Genomic DNA, 23,510 nt, shown 5'->3' with positions numbered 1-23,510 from the left:
TCTCTCTCTCACTCTCTCTCTCTCTGTTCACCAAATACTCTGCCCCATTTAGCCGTTGCCTCGCTTGCTTCATTTTGCTGCACAATTTTTCAGTCATTTGAATGCTGGTTTGGAATTCCTCTTTTTGACATTTCGTTAGCTCTGAATTCTGCGTTTGTAGTCAAACAAAAAACAAAAAAGAAATGAAATTTTGTTTCAACGTTGACATTTAAGTTAATTTGCATACAACCGCAAAATTTCCAGGGGACATTAAAGTAGAGAGAGGGCTAGTCATATATGCATAGGTAGCGTGTCAAGCTTTTGCTTAACTCGACGTCTGCGTTTGAAAACTAAATGCTCTGCAATAACTGAAAATTAACATACATTAAACTTTGCATATACAATGTTTAGGTTAGTGTAATATGAAATAATACACTCAGAAATATGTATAATTAGCAATATGAGAATACCTATGCAAAGGGTTGCTCAGCATGCCTGGGACGCTTCTCTGTTGACTCTTGATTCTTTAATGCAAGACTTAAATTATAGATTATTATTTGAATATATTTATCCCATATGAATTTAAATATATATGTTGTATATGAAAAAAAAAGAGAAATAATAAATACCAGCAAAATTAATTTTTTATTTTTCTTTTTTTTTTATGCTTTATTTGTTATATGGGTTAACATAAACAATAAGTCAATTGACAAACCATATAAAATGGCAATAATTAACTGAATGGTTGGATTTGCAGTGAACTCAATCCACACTCTACTCATATACTATTTCGCAGGCCCGGATGGAGCCATTGAGTGATAATGTCCAGGTTTGAGAGAGAAGATAACGTGCACTGACTTTTGTGTGTTCGCCTTCAATAAGACAAAGCTCTGCTTGCTGCAGGTTGGATGAGCGCTCGACTGCAGTGTCACCAGCATATGTTGCTATTGTGTATAAAATGGGGTTGTAGAAGGCATGTCGGCCGTAAAAGCAGTGTGCTGAAGCGAACCCAATATACTAGTCAAAAGGTCTCCAGCGACATCAGTATAAAGGACTGGACGATTCGTCCTTGAACGTAAAGTATTTTGTTTTCCAGATACGATTTTATAGTCATGAAGAATATTGTGTACAGGCTCCTGTTTTTTTTTACCAAAGGCCGGTTATATCTAGGGATTATTTGGTTATTCTTGAAAACGCTTGCATAATAACAATTGTATGAATGATGCGATGGCATGCTCAAGCGTAGTTTTCCGTTTCCGTACTAAAACTGGTGCTCGAATATGATGTTCAAACTTTTCTTAAAACTATTCGTTCAAAAACTTTAAAGAACGCCGTCATGTGGAACCTTCCGAATTGTTGAGCTTAGCAATTATGATTATTGTTTTGGAAAGTATTCTAGTATAAGCATAAATTTATATATACATATGTCGGAGATGATAGTATTAATCGAATAGAATATCGTATCGATATATCGGTTCATGCATAGTATTGGGTCTCCCAATTTGGGTGATATTGATTGAGTGAAATGTGTGTTAATCGAGTGCTCGAATAGAAATATCAGTCAGTTGATTGGAAAGAAGAAGAAGGGCAACAGTGTTGGGACACGCTGCACGCCTCAAAATTATCCAATCTGCATAAATTTCCGTCATATACATATGTACATATGTTATCAATCATATATATATCATCATACATACTATGTCATCAATCGGATGATTTCTAATTGCCTCTGCACAAATTTTCTCGTATGCTATGGACTTATTCATGATCTCCACCAGGGTTGTTTGGCATTATTGTCGGCCCCAGCTGAATGAATGTCTAGCAAGCAGAAAAACTTGATTTCTCTGAAGCCCACAGTATGTATGTATATGGGAATTGAAGACAAAAGCTTAATTCAATTGAGTCATCCACGTATTTAAGTCGATTTTAATAGCCCACACATTAATTGGCAAATCCAGCTAAAGAATCTTTTCAAGAGCCCTCAAAGGTAGGGGTTTTTCTGTCCCATTGGTCAACCTTAAGCCGAGGTTGGCTAATACGTACTCCAGCAGCTGTGAGCCTCGCGTGGCTCAGCTCCTCACCCCACTTAAGCACTGCATATTAATGAATGCTCAAGCTGAGTGGAGAGCGCTCTGTGGGCTAAGAGCTCTAATTCTGCACCGAAATTCACAATGCCATCAAATATGCGCGCATAAACCAAGCAACAGCAGCCCGTATCCACAGTCCGCATATGCATCTAACATCAAGCACCCAGCACATCTCACAGCTCACAGCTCACAGCCCTCAATCCGCATTCCGCAACCCGCAGCCCGCATCCACATCCGCAAGGATCACACTTGTCTATTCGCGTTTAGCACACTGGCTGCAACCTGACGAGCTGAGTCTCTGCTACTACTGCTGCTGCCAACTGGAGGCAAATGCTAGCTGCCTCCTGCTCCTCCTGCTTCCACTTTCCGCAGCACCCAATTTCCGGTGCTTGCGTAAATACATTATGCAGCTTACAACTACTTAGCGGGCTGCAGCTGCCAGCTACCATGGGCAATTTATGCATTGTATGGGTCAAAATTATTGCGCGCTTTAAATTTAACAGATTTTTCGTCAAAATGCTTCAGAGAACTTTAAAAGCCAAGGTCTTTTGTTACTTATATTCATTATATAATCATATTTTCATTATATATTGATTATTTATCCATTATATATTCACTTTGAGTGATATTAAACTGCCTTTACTCATTGGTAATACTTTTCAATGCTGTTTAGCTTTGATTTCTCAGCTTAGAATTTCTGCACTTGAGCCACCGTGCAGCGGCAGGCAGGTGAGCTGGTGAGCTGGTTGGGTTTTCGGATTTGGTGCTAGCTACGTGGCATAAAGTGGCAAATTCAAGGCACAACTTTTGTCGATACAAGCGGCAAGTGTTGCGGGGAAGTCGCCTTGCAAGCATGCAATAAAAGTGCATGGCAAAGCTGTGAAAAAGGTGAAGATTACGCACTGAATGCGAATGCCAGTCTTTGGCTCAGACGACAAGCGCCTCGCCCGTCGCCCGTCGCCCGCCACTGCAGGTGACAATTTTTTACGTTTTCTCGTCTTTTTATACCCTGAGCCCACTGAAAATGGGAAATCAGGGTATAATGGTTTGCAGCAAATTCGTATAACAGGCAGCAGGGGGCGTGGCAGATCTCATAAAGTAGATATATGCTTGATCAGTGCGATGAGCTGAGTCGAAATAATAGATATAGCACAGATATGGCACAAAAGCTATAGGCTTAAAATATTTCTGAACTTCTTAAACGTGTTAATCGGTAGGTAGTAGGATCATAATTTATATATATATGTATATGTTTTGTTTTTTTCTTAATTTACATTGTAGATCCGTATAATGAATATGAAGATTTTGTAATCTTTATGCCTAAATCTGTTCTCAAGTTATTTGTGATAAATGCATAAGAGAGCGCCGAGTGGAATATCAGCTCGTCGAGTTGAGAGAGTCGAGTATGACTCGTAGTCGAGCAGTCTCGACTAGATGCACTCCTTCTTCTTCTATGTAAAGTTGGTGGGAGAATTCGCACATTTGTGTCAGCTGAACCGCAGCCACTGCAGCACAGCGAAACTCACGCGCTGCACTCCGCTCACCCCGCTCGGCAAACATGTGTGATACGCCACTTGCACCTGAAGTCGTAGTCTATTTGCAGGCGGGCACCGCACCTCAGACTCCGCTGCTTATAAAAGTTAAGGACTTGCATAACTTCTGGCATTTATGAGCGCTTTTCACCAGTTCTCAGCAGCTTCGCCTGGCGCTTTTCACATGCTTCATTACGCAAATGCCGTGTTTTCAAATTATTTTACATGCAGCTCCCTCTACTCTCTACCTCTTTCCCTCTCTCTTTCTCTCTCTCTTTCAGTCTCTGGCTCTATCCCTGCCTCATGCCGCTTGTTAGTGGCTTTTTTTGCACGTTTTGTTGCATATTTTATGGCCCAGTGACAAGCTCGCTGCCTTGGTGGCATTACTAGTGGCTGCGTGGGTGTTGTCTCGCTGATTAGCGTCGCATTTGTGTCAAAGTTGCATTTTATAAGCCCTCCGCAGTGCCGCATAAACACGTTTAGCTGCCGCTCAAATTGGCGCTGCGACAGTTTTGTGTCAACTGCTCAGCATGTACAGCCATATACATAAAATGCATTTGGAAAAGTCTAGTTCATATTCCCAGAGGCGCAAAGCTATCAATATGCATTAACCATGCTGATAAAGCAACCTGTTAGCTACAAAGTAATTTAATACTTAGATATCAGACATGGATCAGGCAAAGGGGGGAAATGTATATTCATATATCATATAAAATATTAAATATTATCATATATATAACAAGTATAACACAAATATTTTTTATCATGCACATAGTCCTATCTCAAATCATTCTCTCTACTCTCCTCTCCTCGAATTGCAACGCATTCCAACTCAAATGTAAGTGAATTACCTCAATGCATTAGACTCAGCCAAGACTTGTTAATTTAGGGTTTATAATGCTTGTAAACACTAAAAGGTATTGCCAGCAATCTGTGGCATAATAAATAATTATACTTTTGCCTTAAACTGCATTGGGAGGAGAATTAATGAATGCGAAAACCACATCTTTGGCCAAAAAGGTGGCCTGGCGGCAGCCAGTTGGCTTTTACATAATTATTTCATTAAGTGTCTGCCGAACGCTCAGCACAGGGTCGTCCTCAGCTGAGTTGCTAAGAGTGTGAAGAGGGGGTGGATGGGGAGGAGAGGGCGGAACTGAGTCCAGTTGGGCTTTCTCGCTTTTACAGTTGGTAATGCTTGCATTTAGCGGGCCAGACGCAGAAGTAATTCAACTTGAGGCGCCGCCTTGACCTCAGCCAACGCTTGGCAGTTAGTCAAAGAGAGCTTACAGAGTCAGTGCGAGCCAGGTCAGGTGGCGCTGCTGGTGACTGGGTGGCTGGGTGGCTCATTAACAAACATTAGTTACAAATGTTGTGAATTACTTAAGGAATTAATATTTCATGCTTCACACAGCGAGCTGTAGCAGTATCAAGGCTGCGCACATATTAGGCATCCTCCTTCCCACAGCCCCGCCCACTCCACGGTCCCTGCAAATGAGCAGCAGTCACAAGTCTGGAGCATATTTCTTAAATCATGCTTGCTTAGCTTTTGCGTACACTGCGGCGTATACTTAATGCCAACTAATTCATTTATACACACACACACACACACACCCACGCGCGCGCGCAGTTCATCAGCTGGCATGTATTGCCCTGCTCTGCCCGCCCTCCGCTCATATGTCCCATCCGCATCATAATCTGCTTCATCGTTGATTAGAACGTTGATAATGGCATCGCTTATTTGTCTGGGACTTGGCCATTGACTGCTCCCCAGTTGCTGATAATACTAGTTGGTACCCCGTGGCATTCTATGGGATTAATGAAGTTTTTATCAGCGGCTAGAGTCGCTCGGGCTGTTGACGTTGAAGCTGCAAAGCCTGAGCTTATTATTACCCCTTAGCAAAGGGAAAGGAATAAATATATTATTTTACTGCTCTGTCCGTATTGCTATTCATCACTCTGAAAAATTTGTTAGCCACTGTTTAATCCAGAGAAATCTAAACTATATGCTTCTATGGAGCAGAACTATCCCGCATGATTCACTAATTAGACCCATTATTCAAAATTTTTATTTTATTTCTCACAGACTAAGCTCGCGTATATTCAGCATTTTTATATGCTAAGCCCCAACTCTTAATAATATACATTTTACTATAAATATATATATCTATACTATATCTATATATATTATATCATTCCGATGATTCTCAAACATATGCTTTCATATTAAATAAAGACTAACTAATACATAGTAAGCGAACTGTCATCGAATGCCCTCTGCCCCTCAAATGTCAAAGCCATAAATTGTGCAATGTCGAGAAAGAGGCAGCTGGAACCAATCAGATTTTCTGCAGTTGCTAATGCGAGCGAATAAATTAAGGTTTCCAATTATCATAAAAGGCAATGATTCTCTCTGGTGGCAACAGTCGGAGTCGGAGCTCCAACTGGTACATCTAGTTTGCTATGAATACTTTCACTTTGGCAGTCGTGTTGATCTTAGCCTCCACAGCAGCGGGCTCATACGCAGCGCTCCTCGTCGAGCTGCCAAATGGGGAGCTACGTGGTCGCGACAACGGTCTTTACTACAGCTACGAGTCGATACCCTACGCACAACCGCCCATCAACGACTTGCGCCTGGAGAATCCAGTTCCATATACCGAGCGATGGGAGCAGACCTTTGATGCCAGCAAGCCGCCTACCGAATGTCTGCAATGGAGCCAGTCTATTAGATTGCCCGATAAACTGACGGGCAGCGAAGACTGCCTGACCGTCAATGTCTACAAGCCCAAGAAACCCAGTCGCATCGCTCTTCCGGTCGTGGCGAATATATTTGGGGGAGCGTGGACCTTCGGCAGTTCGCTCGATGACGGAGTTGAGCACTTCATGTCTAGAGGCAATGTAATTGTGGTGAAGATCAACTATAGAGTGGGTCCGCTTGGCTTTCTGAGCACCGGCGACAACGTACTTCCTGGAAACTACGGCCTCAAGGATCAGCGTCTCGCGATACAATGGATCAAGCAGAATATCGATCGATTCGGCGGGGATCCAGAGAAAATAGTTCTTCTTGGTTTCGGCACAGGCGGCTCGTCAGTCCATCTGCATCTAATGCACAAGGATATGGAGAAGTTAGTCAAGGGCGGCATCTCCATTAGTGGAACTGCCACTTCTCCCTTTGCTGTGCAGTCCAGTGGGCATGAGCTGGCATTCCAATATGCCAAAAAGTTGGGCTGTGACAAGCTCAAAACGTCAATTAAACTGAAGGAGTGCCTGAAGAAAATGCCAGCCGACAATTTAGTTAGTGGTATAAAATATCTGCAAGTCTTTGAATATGGAAATTTCGGCGCATTTAGTCCAGTCATCGAGTCCCCCGATTCGGAAAAGCCTTTCCTCACCGAATTTCCAATCGAGACCATCAGGAGTGGAAGATCTGCCCAGGTGCCGTGGTTGGCCAGCTACACCACGGAGAATGGCATATACAACGCCGCCCTCTTGCTGAAAAGGAGTTCCAATGGTAGAGCGAAAATAGAGGAGCTCAAATCTCGCTGGAATGAACTGGCCCCCTACTTCTTTTCATATCCTTACTTTTGGAAGCGATCTGAGAGGGATAATCATTCCCGGAAGCTAAAGCAGCAGTACCTCGGCTACAGGAACTTCAGTGTGGAGAACTATTTCGACGTGCAGCGCATGTTCACAAATGAGCTATATAAGAATGGCGTTGAGGCGGCATTAGACGCACATCGAAAGTATGGCGACAGTCCCGTCTATGCTTATGTGTACGACAACCCTGCTCAAAAATCCTTTGCACAGTTACTGTCGAGGCAGAAAAATCTATTCTTGGGTAAGTCTCGTACACAATGTCTAAAGCAAATAACCCATAATTTCCATCAACAGGCACGGGCATGGGCGACGATTACTATTTAATGTTCAGCAATCCATTGCGCAATCCTCTGAGAGTTGACGAGAAAATTTCCTCAGTTAGGCTAGTCAAGATGGTGGAGCAGTTTGCCCAAGCCGGCAACTTTTCCTATGAGAACTGCGTGTTTCCAGACAACCGAGGCAAAAGGAACTTCCAGCTGTTGGCCATCAAGCGCACCTACTGCAAAGTTATGGAAGCAAAGTATTTACCTGATATAGTCTCCAAAAACCTACCGCGATCCCCTTTAATCTCGTATTAAGCACTTCTGCAATTCCAGAACTGTTTCTATTATTTATCGCCATGAAAATATTTAATATATGTTTAAGGAAAAACTTAATCACAAATCATTTACCACTTCACAGTTATGGGTGACTATTAAGAGAAGGAAGAATAATGTTTTCTTTGTTACATATCTAATTTATAAGATCTTTGCTTGCATTTAAAAATGATAAACATATTAGACCTACGTTGGGTTAGATAATGGTTTGGCTTGATAAAATTGAGCTATAGGTGGCTTGGGTTAAGTGTTATAACTCTAGTTGCTGAAAGCAATTTATAGGGTTACATATCCAGTATATTTACGAATCCGGGTTCAAGTAACTAAAGCTGTAACTAAAGCTGTTCTTTGCCCTGAAACGAGAATTGACTTAGTTTCTAGCTAGCTTCATGCACTGATAATCAAAAGCTATTAATTTCTTTTCGAGCATTTAAAAGTCGCATCTTAAGAAATGCGATTTGACAGCAGCGTATAAGGCAGCCGCTCGTAAACGAAGTGCCAGGGCATTTGCCCTAGATTGGGCCAGAGAACAGGTGTCAGAAATATTTGTCATTTATTCGCTTTGCGCTTTTTACTCCCATTAAGTCATTGGAACGAATCCGACTTCGAGCTGCTACCCATGTGCTAATAAATAGGCATAGATACACTTTTGCTAAAACAGTTGAGCCTGGAGCACACCATGAACACATTCACCCTGGCAGTCGTCTTGCTCTCGGCATGCTCACTATCTGCCTCAAGTGATCCGCTCCTCATCGAGCTGATGAATGGAGAGCTACGTGGACACGACAACGGTCTTTACTACAGCTACGAGTCGATACCCTACGCACAGCCGCCCATCAACGACTTGCGCCTGGAGGATCCACTCCCATTTACTGAAAGATGGACGGAAACCTTTGATGCCACCACGCCGGCAACTGAGTGTCTGCAATGGAGCCAATGGATACAGCAGCCAGACAAATTGACAGGCAGCGAGGACTGTCTGACTGTCAGCATTTTCAAGCCCAAGAACGCTACTCGACAGAGTTTTCCGGTCGTCGCAAGTATTTTCGGGGGAGCGTGGACCTTCGGCAGTTCGCTCGATGACGGAGTTGAGCACTTCATGGACAGCGGCAATGTAATTGTGGTGAAGATCAACTATAGAGTGGGTCCGCTTGGCTTTCTGAGCACCGGCGACAACGTACTTCCTGGAAACTACGGCCTCAAGGATCAGCGTCTCGCGATACAATGGATCAAGCAGAATATCGATCGATTCGGCGGGGATCCAGAGAACATAATTCTTCTTGGCTACGGTGCAGGAGGCGCTGCAGTGCATCTACAGCTAATGCACAAGGATATGGAGACGTTTGTAAAGGGTGCCATATCCATTAGTGGAGCAGCCACATCTCCGTTTGCTCTGCAAAGTAGTGGACGTGAGGACGCTTTTCGGTTTGGTAAAGTTCTGGGCTGTAAAAAAATCAAGTCTTCGTTTGCACTGAAGGAATGCTTCAAGAAAACAATGGGCCACGAAATCGTTAGTTCCGTTAAGAAATTGCAAGTCTTTGACTTTATACCATCTGCAGTCTTTAGACCAGTTATCGAGTCCCCCGACTTGGAATATCCATTCCTCACCGAATCCCCCATTGAGACCATCAAGAGTGGAAGATCGGCCCAGGTGCCATGGTTGGCCAGCTACACCACGCAGAATGGGATCTACAACACTGCGATGCTGCTACAGAAGGATATGAGTGGAAAGGAACTAATTTATGAGCTCAACACTCGCTGGAATGAGCTAGCTCCGCACTTTTTGTACTACCCCAAGGAAATGAATAATTCGCAGAAAAACAGTCACTCTCGCAAGCTAAAGCGGCAGTACCTCGGCTACAGGAACTTCAGCGTCGAAAACTATTTCGATGTGCAGCGCATGTTCACAAATGAACTCTTCAAGAATGGCATCGAGGAGGCTTTGGATGCGCATCGAAAGCATGGAAGCAGTCCTGTATATGCCTATGTCTACGATAACCCAGCTGACAAATCAGTCGGGCATTTACTTGCGAAGAGAATGGACATCTTTATGGGTTGAGTATTTATTAATGACTCCGAATATAAGCGTAAGTTAATATCTATAAGTCTATCCACAGGCACAGGCTTGGGCGACGATTACTATATCTTGATGTACAAACCGATGCGTGGAGCGCTGCGAGCTGATGAGAAACTGGTCTCCTGGAAGCTCGTTAAGATGGTCGAGGAGTTCGCCCAGAGCAGAAAGCTGGCCTATGATGACTGCGTATTCCCAGACAACCGGGGCCAAAAGCAGTTCCAGTTGGTGGTCATCAAGCGCACTCATTGCGAGGTTCAGGAAGCGAGACACTTGCCTGAGACCGTGTCTGACCACTTGCCACCATCTCCGGTAGTAATATTCTAACTCGATGTTTATAAGCCCGTGAATCAATCTGTCAATAAATCAATCAATCAATGAGTCGCTGAGTTCAAAGTCGAGTTGGTATTGTTGTTGGTAAATAAACTATAAAGCAAACTCCAAACAAACTTTTGCTCTTTCCTATAACGATATTTAATGCCGATTAAAAGCCACGTGCTGAGTATTTAACTATCGTATGTATAAGTACAATCGTCAGTCCGATGGGCTTATAGCCAAATATTCAATCTGATATCTTAGCAAAACGAATTCGATAATATAGAACGATACGATATATATAACTATTTAACGGTATGAAAGAAAGTATGATTTAAATTTCTCAAGATCTTATGATGTGAAGGGAGCATCGAAAACTCTTAACTCTAGCAGAAGAGAAACGCTTTTAGTTATTTTGCTAAGTTCTTGAAATTTGGGTATGTATATACTCACATTGACAACACAAGGCCAAAAGTGTATATTAAATATATCTGTGCCCAAAGGGGGGCAAATCAGATAGAGCTGAACGATCAAGAGTATATTCTATTCGGGTCGACACTATATACTGTGAAATATATAGAAATATATAGCAAATCAGAAAAAGTTTTTGGTCAATTTGTTTTGCGTATAAATTATTTATTTTAATTGACATCGATTTGCTATAGATTTTATGGCTGGTCAAAAGTCTTTCGTAGAGTACTCTGGAATTACATTGCCCCTAAAGGAGAAAAGTCATCGTTTTATGGGCATTTTTATCGGTTTTTTGTCAGCTGAATGCAATTGGACCCATCGAAAGTGTTTAAAAGGCCGCAATGTTTGAAGATTCCCAACAAACGCTTTCAGTCAACCAGACTTGCGGTTTGTTTAACTTGTGGTCCAGTGTTGAGTAAACCATGAAATATACACTATTTGTGATCGCCTGCCTGTGCATAGCGGCCGCACTTGGTGATGACCTTTTGGTGCAGTTGCCGTTCGGGACACTGCGTGGACGCGACCGCGGAACCTATTACACCTACGAGTCGATCCCGTTCGCCATGCCACCAGTTGGCCCGCTGCGCTTCGAGCCGCCTCAGCCCTTTGTGGGCGAATGGCGTGAGACCTTCGATGCTTCAAAGCCGGCGGTGGAGTGCCTGCAGTGGAGTCATTTCGTGACGACGCCCGATCAGCTGACGGGCAGCGAGGACTGTCTGACCATCAGCATTTACAAGCCGAAGAATGCTTCGCGCCTCAGCTTCCCGGTAATCGCAAACATATTTGGCGGCGCCTGGTCGTTCGGCGGGCCGGTTCAAACCGGAGCCAGAGAGTTCATGGCGAGCGGAAATGTGATCGTTGCGAAGATTAACCATCGAGTGGGCATTCTGGGCTTTGCGAGCACCGGCGATGCTGGCTGGTCGGGCAACTATGCGCTTAAGGATCAGCGTTTGGCCCTCCAGTGGATCAAGAAATACATTTCCTTTTTCGGCGGAGATCCCACAAACATTCTGCTCCTTGGATTTTCGTCGGGAGCTTCCTCAGTTCATTATCAAATGTTGCACGAGGATATGTCCGACATAAAAGGAGTCTATTCCATGAGTGGCAACTCATTGGCGCCGTGGGCACTGCAGCCGAGTCCCCGTGAACAGACATATGAGCTGGGGCGTCTCTTTGGCTGCGGCACTCCCCGCAATACAGCAGTTCTGAAAGACTGTTTGAAGGCGGTGAATGCGATTGATTTAGTAAGAGCCTTTCAGCACTTCCTCATCTTCAACTATGTCCCCTTTGCTCCGTTCTCACCCGCCCTGGAGCCCGAAGATGCGGTTGATCCCTTCATCACCAAGCAGCCCATCGACATCATCAAGAGCGGCAAATTCGCTCAAGTTCCCTGGCTAGCTGGCTATTGCCAAGACGAGGGCATCTACAATGCTGCATCACTGCTGGCCAAGCTGCCGGAAACGGGCAAGGAGAGGCTCTATGAGCTGAACTCGCGCTGGTACGAGCTGGCGCCGTACTTCTTCTCGTACCGCAACACCCTGAACAAACGGGAGAGGGACGCACGCTCCCGAAGGCTTAAGCTGCAGTATCTGGGCACCCGCAACTTCACCTTGGAAAGCTATTACGATATGCAGCGCATGTTCAGCAACGAAATGTTCAAGAATAGCGTCGAGCTGGCAGTAGATGTTCAGCGAACGTATGGAAAGAGTCCAGTCTACACGTACATCTACGACAATCCGGCTACTCAATCGATTGGTCAACTCATAGCAGGGCGCACTGATTTAGTCCTAGGTACGTTATTTTATTTTTGACTATAGCACCTATATAGCACCTAATGTCAATCTATCAATCTGCAGGCACGGCTCACGGTGATGATTATTTCCTGATGATGGATAGTACAATACGCGAACCGCTCCGCCCCGACGAGAAGCTTATCTCCTGGAAGCTAGTTAAGATGGTGGAAGGATTTTTCGAAACGGGTCAGTTCGTCTATGACAACTGCGCCTTCCAGGACAACGTGGGCAAGAAGAAGTTCGATCTGGTAGTTATTCAGCGCACCGCATGCAAGAACATCCAAGCAAACAGCTTGCCCGACGCTGTCTCCGACCATAAGCCCAAAATTCCAGTTATACCTACATAATTACAAATTGTAGAGCATTTCATGTATAAATTGGGGATATGCCACAGAAAACAGAAAACTGGCTAGGCTAATAAATGAAAGCAAGCAAAAAAAAAAAAAAAAAGAATTTTTACTTTTATTTAAAATAGTGTCAATTAGAAATATCAAGAATTAAGTGGAAATATTATAGTAAGCATTCAAAATCCAAAATGCGTTTTAGGCAGAGCATCGAATGGAATGGCATCATGATTGCCCATTGAAAATAAAATATTGATTGTGATTGATTGTGATTTAAACTGAGAGAGTACTTCGAATAAATGCACTGCTAAAGTGACCAACAAAATAATAGTAATAAAATCAATAAATAATACAAACTAAGTGAAAAAGTAAATAAACAATAAATAAATAAATATGTTTATAAAAAATAATAAATAATAAAAAATAAAAAATAAATCAATAATAAAATAAATAAATAAATAAAATCACTTCAGATTCAGCAAACTATTTATGAAACTGAAGTGGTCATACTTTATTTATTTATTTATTTTATTTTGATTTCATATTCGTCTGATTGCATGACAAAGCTAACATTAGATTATTTCGAATTTATGAATTGCTTAAACACGAGCTAGAATATATTATAAAATAGTTCATATAATAACTAGTATATGTATATACGCAGCAATTCGTTTTAATAATACATATATTTATCTCGAACTATGTTCAATTAGTTGGTGAGTGTGTAAATAGACTGAGCAAACATTACCCTCGATACGTCAATCACAGCCAGAGCAATCTTGTTATTCAGTAATGCAATCAACTCTCGCATCGATTCGCCACTCACAGAGCGAGTCTCATGTTTCATATTCATATAGTTTCGTTTGTGGCATGCGAGAGAATCAATCGAGAACTAATCTGATTTGCATGCATATAAAGCTCAGCTTGCCCAAGGCGAGACTAGTGTGAATCAAGACTCGGTTCGGTAAGAATCATAATGTCGCGCATATGCTCGATCGCTTTGATTTGTCTAGCAGCGGCAGCGACTGCCACAGCTGTAGCTGCTGCCGATCCACTGATAGTCGAGCTGCCAAATGGAAAAGTTCGGGGTCGCGATAACGAAGGCTACTACAGCTACGAGTCGATACCCTATGCGGAGCCACCTGTGGGCGAGCTGCGCTTTGAGGCACCGCAGCCCTATGCTCAGCAGTGGAGCGAAGTGTTTGACGCGACCACGCCTCCCGCCTACTGCATGCAGTGGAATCAGTTTGCCGAAGGCGCAGATAAGTTGGTCGGCATCGAGGACTGTCTAACCGTAAGCGTTTACAAGCCAAAGAACGCCAGCCGCAGCTCTTTCCCGGTGCTCGTCAACATTCACGGCGGCGCCTTCATGTTTGGTGCACCCGTGGAACATGGCCATGAGCCGATTATGGCCAGCGGAAATCTGATTGTAGCTAAGATCACCTATCGACTGGGTCCGATTGGTTTTCTGAGCACAGGCGACGCTACATTGTCGGGAAACTTTGGGCTTAAGGATCAGCGCCTGGCTCTGCGCTGGATCAAGCAAAACATTGCTCGCTTTGGTGGAGAGCCACAGAATATTCTAGTGCTTGGTCACTCAGCTGGCGGGGCTTCGGTACACCTACAGATGCTGCAGGAGGACTTCAGCCAGTTGGCAAAGGTGGCTGTGTCACTCAGTGGCAATGCCCTTGATCCCTGGGTGGTGCAACAAGGAGCAGGTCGACGCGCCTTCGAAATGGGTCGCATTGTGGGATGCGGTTTGTTAAGCGACTCTGTGGAGCTTAAAAAGTGTCTACAGTCCAAGAATGCCTCGGAGATAGTCAGAGCTGTGCGTCAGTTCCTCGTCTTTGACTATGTGCCGTTTGCTCCATTTGCACCGGTGGTGGAGAGCGAAGATGCAGCCGAGCCCTTCATTACTCAGCATCCCATTGATATACTCAAGAGTGGAAAGTTCGCCCAAGTGCCCTGGCTGACCACCTACACCCAGGAAGATGGCACCTACAACGCTGCTCTCTTAATGGCCAAGCAACTCAACGGCGCAGAGTTCATTGAGGAGCTCAACAGTCGCTGGTACGAGTTGGCGCCCCACTTCCTGTTCTATCGTGACTCTATGAAGACCATTGGCGACATGGACGACTACTCCCGCGATCTGAGACAGCAGTACCTGGGCAACCGCAACTTCAGCGTGGAGAGCTACCTGGACGTGCAGCGTATTTTCACAGATATACTGTTCCGGAACGACACCCTACGATCCATAGATCTGCATCGCAAGCATGGCAAGAGCCCCGTTTATGGCTACGTCTACGATAATCCGACATCTCGGGGCAGTGCTCAAGTTTTGGCCCAACGGGATGACACTAATTTTGGTATAACCCACTTTATTGATTACTTACAGAGCTTGTCTTTAATGATATCATTTGTATGCTTATAGGCACAGGACATGGCGATGATTATGCTCTGATATTTGAGAAGGCAGTCACTCAACCCCGCGCTGACGAGAAGATCATCTCCAAGAACTTTATACGCCTGCTAGAAGACTTCGCTCAAAGCGACAGCGGCTCCTTGACATATGATGATTGTGTATTTCCCAATAATATTGAGCAGGAGCAGCTGCAATTCATTTTAATTAAGAGCAACAGCTGTGAAATTTTAAAGCTAGATCCAATTAGTTAATGAAGCAAAATTGTTTAAAGAAATTTATTACTGCTGTTTATTTGATATGATATACATATTTAAATTTTGCTTGAGATTTAACTAAAGCAAAGAGATTTTTGTGCAATTATATAGAAAGTAAAATAATTATTATAATTCAAATTTCCCCTCATATACGCTCTTTGATTGATACTCAGAATGAATAAACTTTTTGTCGAGCTTTATTAAAGATTTTCAATAAATTAAAATTTGAACAGCAAACATCAGACGATTTCAAATGCGGATCACTGGCCTTGATCACCTCTGTTGATAAACAATTATATAGATAATAGCCGAGAATTGTGAATGAGAATGAGTTGCGCACGACTGCAATGAACTTACTAATTTACTGACTGTATGCCTTATATAATGACTGTCGTTCAGTTGAGTGTGTGACTAATTTGACCACAAATTTGTCGTAGGTCATGTGGAAATGCAGTCTATAAAAGAAGGCGCATTTCCCGACCAACTAATAGTTCGCTTCGATATTTGGTTTAGTGCAAGTCATGAACGTTATAGAATACCTCCTCGTTTCACTGCTGATCGGCTCAGCTGCCACAGTCGCTACAGATCCGTTGCTGGTAGAGCTGCCCAATGGAATACTACGTGGACGCGACAACGAGGGATATTACAGCTACGAGTCGATACCGTATGCGGAGCCACCTCTTCGGGAGCTACGATTTGAGCCACCTCAGCCCTACGCTCGCCGATGGGACAGCATATTTAATGCAACCACGCCCCCCGCCTTCTGCATGCAGTGGAATCAGTTTGCCGAGGACGCGGATAAGCTGATAGGCATCGAGGACTGTCTAACTGTAAGCGTGTACAAGCCAAAGAACTCGAATCGTAGCTCATTTCCGGTTGTAGCGAATATTCATGGCGGCATCTTCATGTTTGGTGCACCCGTGGAGCAGCGTCATGAGCCGATTATGGCCAGAGGCAATATGATTGTGGTGACGATTGCATATCGACTGGGTCCGATTGGTTTTCTGAGCACAGGCGACGCTACATTGTCGGGAAACTTTGGGCTTAAGGATCAGCGCTTAGCTCTGCGCTGGATCAAGCAAAACATTGCTCGCTTTGGTGGAGAGCCACAGAATATTCTAGTGCTTGGTCACTCAGCTGGCGGTGCTTCGGTACACCTACAGATGCTGCAGGAGGACTTCAGCCAGTTGGCAAAGGTGGCTGTGTCACTCAGTGGCAATGCCCTTGATCCCTGGGTGGTGCAACAAGGAGCACGTCGACGCGCCTTCGAAATGGGTCGCAATGTGGGATGCGGCTTGCTCAGCGACTCTGTGGAGTTGAAAAAGTGTCTACAGTCCAAGGATGCGTCGGAGATAGTCAGAGCTGTGCGTCAGTTCCTCGTCGTCGACTATATACCGATTAATCCATTTGGGCCGGTAGTAGAGCCAGTCGATGCTCCAGACCCTTTTCTCACTCAGTATCCCAGTGACATCATAAAGAGTGGAAGCTTTTCACAAGTTCCGTGGCTCGTTTCGCATACAACGGAGGATGGTGGATACAACGCAGCTGCTCTCCTGGTTAAGCAGCCCGATGGAAGGGAGTTGATCTACCACCTCAATAATCGCTGGTACGAATTAGCGCCCCACCTCCTCTTCTATCGCAACTCTGCAAAAACAGTTGACGAAATGGACGACTACTCCCGCGATCTGAGACAGCAGTACCTGGGCAATCGGAAATTCAGCGAGGAGAACTATCTGCATATACAGCGATTATTCTCAGATTTGTTCTACATAAACGAAACTCTGCGAACCATAGATCTGCAGCGGGAACATGGAGGAAGTCCCATTTACTACTACGTCTACGATAATCCATCTGAAAAGGGCATTGGACAAGAATTGTCCAACCGGGATGACATTTATTTTGGTAAGACTCCAATGGATTTCGATGTATATGTATTAGCTATGCCGTGACTAATGTACAACTATTTACGTATAGGCACAGTACATAGGGATGATTACGCTCTGATGTTCGACAAGAAAACTAGTGAAGACCGACCTGACGAGAAGATCATTTCCACTAAGTTCCTAAGCATGCTGGAGGGCTTTGTCTACAGTGATACTGGTGCTTTGACTTATGACAATTGCGTGTTTCCCAACAATATTGGCCAGAAGCAGCTGCACTATATTCTAATAAGGAGCAACGGCTGCGAGGCTCTAGAAATAGCTCCGATATAGGCAATTATATAATTGCAATTAATTATAAAAAACTATTTCTTATAAGATTTCTATCTAAAATTCCATGTTCTACTGCTGCGAGCTACAATTATTTCTATTTATTAATTATTAGTTTATTTCATTTGTTCATATGAATACGAAAGTGATGAATGCTACATCTAACACACATTTCTTTGCTTATCCCGAGGATTATATTCCGTCACTAAGCTGATCTCGATCTGAGCAAAATCTAATCGCAACTTATTTAATAAAGATGTTTGAGCGCATTGTTCAAAGTGATTAAGCAGCGCTGACCTATGATAATCGAAAGCTCTGACATAATGTGGGTAGAGATAGAGAGATTCAGCTGCTTCATATGCCCCTAAAAATAAATAATATATAACAAATAAAAATAAATTACAAGTAAATAATTTAGATTATACATATCCTATACAATATATATATAAATTAAAAAATAATAAAAATTAGCAATTTAAACTCTATATATACATATATATATTCTGTTTATATTCTGTGTTTGTTGTTTGTCGGTGAGATGCTGTTTAAGAGGAAACCAGTTCTGTTTAATATTTAAAATGATATTTATTATCAGCACTTAAAATGTTAACAGTCCACATAATTAGGGGCTATCAACGGAGCAATAATATCTGCGAGAATCAAAATAAAACAAACGCTGCTGCTCTACGCTTGGCACAGTGCACATTCAGTGTTGACAGAGTAAAGGTCATGAAAGATAACGGCATACGAGTTTTGTTGGTCTGGCTCTGTGTAGCAGCGGCAGCCGTTGCCGATCCACTTTTAGTCGAGCTGCCCAATGGGCAGCTACGTGGACGCGATAACAAAGGATATTACAGCTACGAGTCGATACCCTATGCGGAGCCACCTGTCGGGGAGCTTCGCTTCGAGGCACCGCAGCGCTACGCCCAGCAATGGAAGGATACGTTCGATGCCACTCAGCCCCCTGTCGAGTGCATGCAGTGGAACCAGTACACCGACCAGGAGAACAAACTGACGGGCGTCGAGGACTGTCTAACTGTAAGCGTTTACAAGCCAAAGAACAGCAGTCGCAGCTCATTTCCTGTTGTCGTCAACATTCACGGCGGCGCCTTCATGTTCGGCGGTGCAGCTGGGAACGGCCACGAGGCATTCATGGCCAGCGGAAACGTGATTGTGGTGAAGATCACCTATCGTTTGGGCCCACTGGGCTTCATCAGCAGCGGCGACAGCGCTCTGCCAGGCAACTTTGGCTTGAAGGACCAGCGGCTGGCATTGCAGTGGATCAGGGACAACATTGCGCGCTTCGGTGGGGAGCCGGAAAATATTCTCGTAGTCGGCTTCTCTGCTGGAGCAGCCTCGGTGCATCTGCACCTGCTGCAGAAGGACTTTCAGCAGCTCGCAAAGGCGGCCGCCCTAATAAGCGGAACCGCCGTAATGCCATCTACGGTGCAGCAAGGCGGGCGTAGACGGGCCTTTGAAATGGGTCGCATCGTGGGCTGCGGCTTGCTTGAAGACTCGGCGGTGCTTAAAAAGTGCCTGAAGTCGAAGCATGCCTCGGAAATTGTGACGGCCGTACGGGACTTTTTGGTATTTGACTACGTGCCCTTCGCTCCATTTGGCCCCGTGGTGGAGCCAGTCGATGCGCTCGAGCCTTTTCTGACTCAACATCCCGTTGACATCATTAAGAGTGGAGAGTTTTCGCAAGTTCCCTGGCTCGTCTCACATACCCAAGAGGATGGCGCCTACAATGCAGCCATTTTCCTAGCAAAGCAGCCCAACGGAGAGGAGTTCATCGGGGAGCTCAACAAGCGCTGGTACGAGCTGGCGCCCCACTTATTCTTTTATCGAGACTCTAGCAAGACAATCGAGCAAATGGACGACTACTCCCGCGATCTGCGACAGCAGTACCTGGGCAATCGGAGCTTCAGCGTGGAGAACTACCTGGACATGCAGCGAATATTCACCGATGCCCTGTTCAGGAATGATTCGATACGATCCATAGATCTGCACCGCAAGCACAGCAAGAGTCCCATCTACTACTATGTCTACGACAATCCCGCGACTCGTGGCAGAGCGAATCTTCTGGCCAGGCGAGACGATATTGTAGTCGGTAAGCAAACAGTTTGAACTCACTATAGTTGCTCCTTCCTCCTATATACACTTCCTTCTTGTAGGCACTGGGCATGGGGATGATTACTTTTTGTTCTTTGACAGCCCCTCGCGACAGCCTCTGCGTGCGGACGAGGAAATTATTTCCAAAAATTTAATTAAAATGTTCGAGGACTTTGTGCAAGGTGACAAAGGGCCTTTGACCTATGACACTTGCGTCTTTCCAAACAATATTGCCCAGGAGCATGTGGAATTCATTCTAATCAAGCGTAATGGCTGTGAGATTTCAAAAGCTGATTGGATTGCTTGAATTTTAAATTGATGTATTATAAAGCTAAATTCGATTCTGAAATTTGACAACTTAAATCAAACAAATTAAAGTATTTTAAAGCCATTAATTTAATTGATGCGTAATATGATTGCTCTCAAATCAAACATATCAATCTACAAATTATTATTTATGACTTTCTATATAAATTGAACAGAAATACGTAAAGTTCAACTGAACTCAGGCTTATTAAAATTTATTTAATTATTCATTAAAGTGTAATTAGTGGCAAATAAAGCCTGATAAACAAAATAAGAAGAAGCAATTAGCTGAATGTTGCTGAGCACCAACAACAGGTTTTTCTCGAAACTACTTGAGAGAAAGATTATAACAACACTCATTCATGAGCGGGCAGTTGCTGTGTTTGCTTAGGCAGTGCCAGAGCTCAGCTGCCTATGGTAATCCGTGGAAGCACCTGAGTGCTGCTTAGTGCTCCTCTTTTCCGTAGAGTTCATCTGGCTTTCCCTCCAGCACGAATGCCACTTTATGGCCCGCACGCATTTCGCTTTAAGCGGCTTTGCAATTTCTGGCTTGTGGTGCGTAATGCTTCACTATGCGACTTCAGGTTTTCTCATTTTGCCATTTTGTCTGCTTGCACCTCGAGCCCATTGAAAATGGGAAATCGGGGTATATATAAATGTATGGCAGGAGGAGGCGTGACAGACCCAAAGTATATACATATGTATGTATGTATGTCTATTCTTAATCAGAGCGAGGAGAGTTCGGTCGATATAGTCGTGTCCGTCTGTCTGTCCTTATGAACATCGATTTTTCGATAACTCATTCCATTTCGTTTTTATCGATAATAGTCGATAATTCGTTTTTTCAGCGATATTTGAAAACTTTTAAAGCTGGAGATTTCAGAGTTACTGTAGAGATTCATATAATGAATACCAAGATGCTGTGACTTATATATTTTGGATACGGGCAAGGTATTCATCAGAAATATGGAGAAAAAATATATATCAAGTATTAGATTGAATGTTTTTTCACTAATATATATTTTATAAAAATGCTCATCAAACTCTATAAAACGTCTCAAACATATGAGTATAACAACAAAAAAGAAAAGAAAAATTAGAATACATAAAAGCGATGGAGGATTTCCAAAAACTTTGAAAACTGCAAACAAATGGCAAATACTTTCGAACAGAAATGCGCTAGAGAGGACTGTGGCACAAGTTGGAATCTGAAGCGCGTGCCTTGCATATTTTATGATAGTTAATTATGTGCCTGTTGTTGTGTATTTTGCAATTTTGAGATTTATTTAGGGAAATTAGCCAAAAAGCGCAGCTAAGGGGCGCAGCAATGCAGCAGCTCGGCGTGCGGGGGGAGGGAAGGCTGCTTTGCTGGGAAATATGAAAAATAACTTATGCCTTTTATGTGAGAAATATTGAAATATTAGGCAGGCAGGATGAAAGGCGGACGGAGCTGCGGAGACAGCCAAGGGAGCGAACCGGACCCAAAGGATTCATCAGCGGTAACAGCTGTTGACGGCGCACTCGGCACTCGGCACTCGGCACTCGGCGCTGCCAAAAATTTTAGCATTTTGCGATGATGTATCGTTGGCATCATTATAACAGCTGCCGTTCCGGATCCTAACTGGCAGTCCCCAGTCTAACCCGCTGCCCCGGGCCTCACAGTAGTTGGGCTGAATGAAATTTGGATGCGTTTCGCCCGGTCTGGCCTGGCTGGGGCCATTGGACAACGGCTTGTGCGTGCCTTGGGTACTTGTTGTTATATTTATCACAGAAGCGTACTTTATCTTCCCAGCACAGCCGCGCCCTAGACCCGCCCACAAATGGCGTCAGTCAGCAGCTGCTCAAATCACCAAGCCAACAATTTTACATTTTCCAGACTAAATATTCGCATCTTTTATATAACGCACACCCACACACACAAACACATGCACACGCATATTAGTACACACACCTACATACACATATTATATATACAAAATATTGTTTCGTTATTTATTGAGCCCTTTTTTGCGTGTCGATCTGGAAATTAAACTTGCATTATGCCACTCAGTTGAGGACTCGGTTGTATCATCAGGGAAACTTTCTTTATATTCCAAAATTCTTATGTAGAGGCACAATAAAAGCTTAACAGATGTTTCGGCCTTACAAATTTGATGTTTATGAGGCCAACGAATGAGTTTTGCTTGCATTTTTAATGATTTCCCCCTACCCAGCCCTTTTTTTTTTATTTTTCGTCTTCTTTTGATAAATAGTAATAAAAACGATTCGAGCATGTGTAGAAAACGAATCCATTTCCTACCATCAGCTGCCAGCAGACATTTAATGGCAGTTGCCAAACGAACTTTTCGTAGAACTGAACCTTCCGGGCTCGCATCACAAGCTGGCTTCATCACACACAGCTTGCAGGCCTTTAATAAAGTTATATAAGAGCCAACTCTGTTAACAGAGGTGAGGATAGAGGCGAGCCGCTCAAGGATATTGATTGAAATGCAATTTACATGAGCGATAATGAGCTTTCTATGTGGTGTCAGCCTGAATCGACCCGTCGAGCTGTGCCAACTGTCCCAATGTCAACGAGATATAAATACGGTGCCAAATGCTCAAAACTCTACTCTGTGCATAATTTGATGAAGTGTATGTATGTGTGTGTGTGTGTGTGTGTGTGTGTATGGCAATGGCAAGCCCTTCGAATTCCCCAATGTGCCTATAATTAATTAACGTGCACAAATGGATTAGCATGCGAATGTAGAGCAAATCGATTGCCTAGCGGTTAAATGTATCTATCCAACATAATGAGTCACCGATTAACTAAATATGATTATGCATATATGTACATATGTATGACGACTACATTGCTGCCTATACAGCTATTTATATTGTCAAGTAGAGCATTCAAAATTTGTTATTTAAGTTAAATTATAAATTATAATAAATTATATCTGCTTATATCCTTAACCTCAACTTCATCAGTAATTGTATTATACATCAAATTTTCAAGTTTCTGTGCATATACATGCATAGATATACATGTATATTTATATATAGTCACTCTGATATTCATAAACTAAGCCATGGCATTTATATTTACTGGCAAACTTTTACTTTCGCCCGGATTTCCTGTCTACTTTATTTGTAGAGAGCAGCAATAAAGAAAGTATTCACAAGAATGCTGCATTTTGTCAAGGACAACGAAAGGAAGAATATGAATTAATATAAAGTCGAGTGAGTCGCTGTCCCGCCTCAGCCCCACCTCTGCCCCACTGACAGCAGACATCGTGATTGTCGAGTGGTTCTGCGTTGATAAACTGACAAAGCGGAAGGGCTCGCTTAGCCCGAGCTTGGCATCCACTGTGTTTGGCGTCCTTGGCGGTCCTTGGCGGTGCTCGGTGTAGCCATCTTTATCCTTTATACAAAATCGAAT

At 43.6% G+C, this 23,510-nt stretch overlaps 6 protein-coding genes across 6 annotated transcripts; all 6 read left to right on the top strand.

The window, feature by feature from the left end:
- The first annotated feature begins 6,021 nt into the window (after positions 1–6,021).
- On the top strand, positions 6,022–7,855 carry LOC108620998 (esterase S-like). The gene is made up of 2 exons (XM_018018068.2): positions 6,022–7,433; positions 7,487–7,855. The coding sequence occupies exons 1-2, from the start codon at positions 6,059–6,061 to the stop codon at positions 7,768–7,770; spliced, it is 1,659 nt and encodes a 552-aa protein (XP_017873557.2). The 5' UTR covers positions 6,022–6,058; the 3' UTR covers positions 7,771–7,855.
- Positions 7,856–7,987: 132 nt separating this feature from the next.
- Positions 7,988–10,311, top strand: LOC108609352 (esterase S-like). The gene is made up of 2 exons (XM_018001129.2): positions 7,988–9,842; positions 9,906–10,311. The coding sequence occupies exons 1-2, from the start codon at positions 8,468–8,470 to the stop codon at positions 10,187–10,189; spliced, it is 1,659 nt and encodes a 552-aa protein (XP_017856618.1). The 5' UTR covers positions 7,988–8,467; the 3' UTR covers positions 10,190–10,311.
- Positions 10,312–10,989: 678 nt separating this feature from the next.
- On the top strand, positions 10,990–12,894 carry LOC108608989 (esterase S-like). Its single transcript, XM_018000652.2, has 2 exons — positions 10,990–12,439; positions 12,505–12,894. Exons 1-2 carry the CDS (start codon positions 11,071–11,073, stop codon positions 12,786–12,788), a joined length of 1,653 nt encoding a protein of 550 aa, XP_017856141.1. The 5' UTR covers positions 10,990–11,070; the 3' UTR covers positions 12,789–12,894.
- An 811-nt stretch (positions 12,895–13,705) lies between these two features.
- LOC108620990 (esterase-5B-like) lies at positions 13,706–15,698 on the top strand. The gene is made up of 2 exons (XM_018018056.2): positions 13,706–15,151; positions 15,217–15,698. Exons 1-2 carry the CDS (start codon positions 13,762–13,764, stop codon positions 15,456–15,458), a joined length of 1,632 nt encoding a protein of 543 aa, XP_017873545.2. The 5' UTR covers positions 13,706–13,761; the 3' UTR covers positions 15,459–15,698.
- Positions 15,699–15,957: 259 nt separating this feature from the next.
- LOC108620982 (esterase-5B-like) lies at positions 15,958–18,088 on the top strand. Its single transcript, XM_018018042.2, has 2 exons — positions 15,958–17,363; positions 17,436–18,088. Exons 1-2 carry the CDS (start codon positions 15,983–15,985, stop codon positions 17,672–17,674), a joined length of 1,620 nt encoding a protein of 539 aa, XP_017873531.2. The 5' UTR covers positions 15,958–15,982; the 3' UTR covers positions 17,675–18,088.
- A 244-nt stretch (positions 18,089–18,332) lies between these two features.
- Positions 18,333–20,183, top strand: LOC108608990 (esterase-5B-like). Its single transcript, XM_018000653.2, has 2 exons — positions 18,333–19,781; positions 19,846–20,183. The coding sequence occupies exons 1-2, from the start codon at positions 18,401–18,403 to the stop codon at positions 20,088–20,090; spliced, it is 1,626 nt and encodes a 541-aa protein (XP_017856142.1). The 5' UTR covers positions 18,333–18,400; the 3' UTR covers positions 20,091–20,183.
- The last annotated feature ends 3,327 nt before the right edge of the window (positions 20,184–23,510 follow it).

This window comes from Drosophila arizonae, chromosome 2 (genome assembly GCF_054131065.1).
Source record: "Drosophila arizonae isolate 15081-1271.41 chromosome 2, UAZ_ARI_1.0, whole genome shotgun sequence".
Classification (NCBI taxonomy): domain Eukaryota; kingdom Metazoa; phylum Arthropoda; class Insecta; order Diptera; family Drosophilidae; genus Drosophila; species Drosophila arizonae.
This window is presented reverse-complemented; position numbering and strand designations above follow the sequence as displayed.

Coding starts and splice junctions, on each gene's coding strand:
- LOC108620998 (XM_018018068.2), top strand. CDS start 6,059: ATGAATACTTTCACTTTGGCAGTCGTGTTGATCTTAGCCTCCACAGCA. Junction 7,434..7,486: donor GCAGAAAAATCTATTCTTGG/GTAAGTCTCGTA, acceptor TTCCATCAACAG/GCACGGGCATGGGCGACGAT.
- LOC108620990 (XM_018018056.2), top strand. CDS start 13,762: ATGTCGCGCATATGCTCGATCGCTTTGATTTGTCTAGCAGCGGCAGCG. Junction 15,152..15,216: donor ACGGGATGACACTAATTTTG/GTATAACCCACT, acceptor GTATGCTTATAG/GCACAGGACATGGCGATGAT.
- LOC108608990 (XM_018000653.2), top strand. CDS start 18,401: ATGAAAGATAACGGCATACGAGTTTTGTTGGTCTGGCTCTGTGTAGCA. Junction 19,782..19,845: donor GCGAGACGATATTGTAGTCG/GTAAGCAAACAG, acceptor TCCTTCTTGTAG/GCACTGGGCATGGGGATGAT.
- LOC108609352 (XM_018001129.2), top strand. CDS start 8,468: ATGAACACATTCACCCTGGCAGTCGTCTTGCTCTCGGCATGCTCACTA. Junction 9,843..9,905: donor GAGAATGGACATCTTTATGG/GTTGAGTATTTA, acceptor GTCTATCCACAG/GCACAGGCTTGGGCGACGAT.
- LOC108608989 (XM_018000652.2), top strand. CDS start 11,071: ATGAAATATACACTATTTGTGATCGCCTGCCTGTGCATAGCGGCCGCA. Junction 12,440..12,504: donor GCGCACTGATTTAGTCCTAG/GTACGTTATTTT, acceptor ATCAATCTGCAG/GCACGGCTCACGGTGATGAT.
- LOC108620982 (XM_018018042.2), top strand. CDS start 15,983: ATGAACGTTATAGAATACCTCCTCGTTTCACTGCTGATCGGCTCAGCT. Junction 17,364..17,435: donor CCGGGATGACATTTATTTTG/GTAAGACTCCAA, acceptor ATTTACGTATAG/GCACAGTACATAGGGATGAT.